This window comes from Perca fluviatilis, chromosome 16 (genome assembly GCF_010015445.1).
Source record: "Perca fluviatilis chromosome 16, GENO_Pfluv_1.0, whole genome shotgun sequence".
Taxonomy (NCBI): Eukaryota; Metazoa; Chordata; class Actinopteri; order Perciformes; family Percidae; genus Perca; species Perca fluviatilis.
Genome location: NC_053127.1, coordinates 2,341,912 through 2,344,486, shown reverse-complemented (window position 1 = coordinate 2,344,486; position 2,575 = coordinate 2,341,912). Strand labels below are relative to the sequence as shown.

The window sequence follows — 2,575 nt, the reverse complement described above, 5'->3', positions numbered from 1 at the left end:
AAAGTAACGGAGACATGTATGTTGTCAAACGAGGTGGATTAAAACCAACGGAAAATACCTTCACTTACTGTAAAGACCTCGGTGTGACTCCGGTTGTTCGACCGGGCGACGCAGCCAGAGAGAAACTTGACCCGAGTCTGGTGAACAACGGCGTGATGTTGGAGCTGCTCAACTTCTCCCGAGTGCTTTGTGGGACGCACACCGGGATAGTTTACGACTTGGTCAAGCAAAACTTTGGCCACGAGTTGGACAAGACGTTGTTCCGTATGCAGCTAAGCAAGCTGATGGAGAGGAAGTACGCGTGCCTAACGCCCGAGGACAAAGACGCTTTCCGAAAGGAGCCGTTCGAAGTCCAGACCCAGACCCAGAAACGGGAATACAAGCGTAAACGGAAAATAGACCCAGCCGCAGATTACGAAGAACAGGAAGGACTAACGATGACCAGTAAAAGAAGAGGGACGCCGAAGCTCATGGACGATTACGTGAAAGACTTCTGTCAGGATGGCGACCTGTCTTACATGTGTCCGGTTGACTTTGAGACAGAAATGCAGTCCGGTTCGGACGCCAAACCAGAAACGATGACGTTCGAAAGTAGTTTTTCTGAAACAGAGTTCTCTCTGGATGTAAAGGAGGAAGAGGAGGAAGTGGTCGTCTCCCCGGTGCCGCCTCGGACTAATTGTTTGACCGGCACTCATGCGAAGAACACGACTCTGAAAGCAGTCTCGGCGCTGTTTTCCGAAGACGACAACGTGGACAGAGTTGCAAAAACACCGAAGCAGAAGCTGTGGACGAGACGCACCACTCGTGCAAAACGAATCCTGAAGTCGAGCAAAGTGAACGACCTGTTCGCCCGCTGCAGGGAGATAGCGTTGGACTTCAACGTCGGCTCGGGCAACAAACAGAACGTGGATCCGTTCCTTCTCACCAATCACGTGTTGTTCGAGATCTACAGATTCGCGACTACGATGTCCAAGAGTTTTCGCAGTTTCTTGTTTGAGATTCTGGACATAAACTTCAACCTCGTCCCCCAGGGTAACCTGTACCATCGCAATTTTATATACTACATGATAACGAAAGAAAAGATCCTTCAGAACCACCCCGACAGATGGAAACCGGAGTTTCTCAGCAGCCCCTTTCAGTTCCCGGAAGTTTACAACATGGTTGACGTGACGAGCGATTTTAAAACGGGACCGGGAGTGGAGACGGAGCAGCCGGCGAGCGTAGATTTGCCGGCTTCGACTGAAAGCCAGGAGGCGGATATGGAGCTTCACCCGTACTGTAAGAAGTTCGGCCTTAACCTTTGGTCACTAGCAGAACGTCCGGCGAACCAGAAGCTCGATTTGACGGCCTTGACGACCGGCGCTGTGCTCGAGATATTTGGCTTCGTGCGAGAGCTGTGCGCGCCGGTCCGCGAGATGGTTAACGACGTCCTGGAGCACAACTTTGATCTCGATCTGCAAAGCGAAGCATCGGTCGCGTCGGGCGTGATCAAGAGATGGTACTCCTTGCAGAAGAGCGTGATGAAAGGCCAGTCCCCGTCCCCGAAGATCACTCGGTGGTTGAACACGGTCGTCCCGATAAACGGCTACTCGCAGCTCAATCGAAAACCGAAAACAGCCAACGCCAACGGATCTCGGGACCTGGACTCTGGAGAAGACGAAGACGTTAAACTGGAAATGGAGGATTTTCTCGTAGATGTGAAGACCGAGGAGACGATGGAGGAGGATGAAACGATCAACAGCTACGACTTCTGCGAAGAAATAGGACTGATCCTGGACGTGGGATCTAAACCGGAAGCCGGCACGAAGCTCGACCTGCGGCTCCTGACGAGGGGAGTCCTCTACGAGATGCACCGGTACGTGGAACGGAACTGCAACCGATACGTTCCCGCTCTGTACGAGATCCTGGAGTACAACTTCGACCTCAGATCCCAGAACCACCGCCGGGTGGAGTTTGCCTGGGCCGTCGCGTCGCAGGTGATCGCCATAGCGGGGAAGAACGGCAGGAAGGGAGACTATCTGAAGAGAGCGGTCGAGTTGCCGATCGAAGTCTTGGAGTCCCAGCAGGCCGTGTGCAAAGAGGAGCCGGACGACTGCTTCGGCGAGACAGACTACAGCGATAACGACATCGTGTTTGTCCGAGAACTGAAGCCAGTTGACATAGAAGTGGAGATAGAGTAGAAGTCAGAGCTTCTGTCAATGGACAAAGTCAGTGTTAGGATGTTAGTATGCACGGTTCAACAATTAGGGATTCCCGATGACACAAACACACACACATACACACACACACACACACACATATACACATACATGCATGCATACAGTACAGGCCAAAAGTTTGGACACAATTTCTCATTCAATGCGTTTCCTATTTATTGACATGACTATTTACATTGTAGATTCTCACTGAATGCATCAAAACTATGAATGAACACATATGGAAATATGTACTTAACAAAAAAGTGTGAAATAACTGAAAACATGTCTTATATTTTAGATTCTTCAAAGTAGCCACCCTTTGCTTTTTTATTAATAAGGGAAAAACTTCCACTAATGAACCCTGACAAAGCACACCT

The 2,575-nt window shown here is 50.4% G+C and overlaps 1 protein-coding gene across 3 annotated transcripts in view; it reads left to right on the top strand.

Annotated features, from left to right (window-relative positions):
• The window catches only part of LOC120543939, a 309,254-nt gene extending 306,917 nt beyond the window's left edge, over window positions 1-2,337 (top strand). For all 3 annotated transcript variants that reach the window (XM_039777368.1, XM_039777367.1, XM_039777366.1), the window contains one exon: window positions 1-2,337. This exon is cut by the window's left edge and continues 618 nt beyond it. In XM_039777368.1, the coding sequence (XP_039633302.1) occupies window positions 1-2,180 (2,180 nt within the window). In that variant the 3' untranslated portion in view covers window positions 2,181-2,337.
• Window positions 2,338-2,575: the final 238 nt, after the last annotated feature.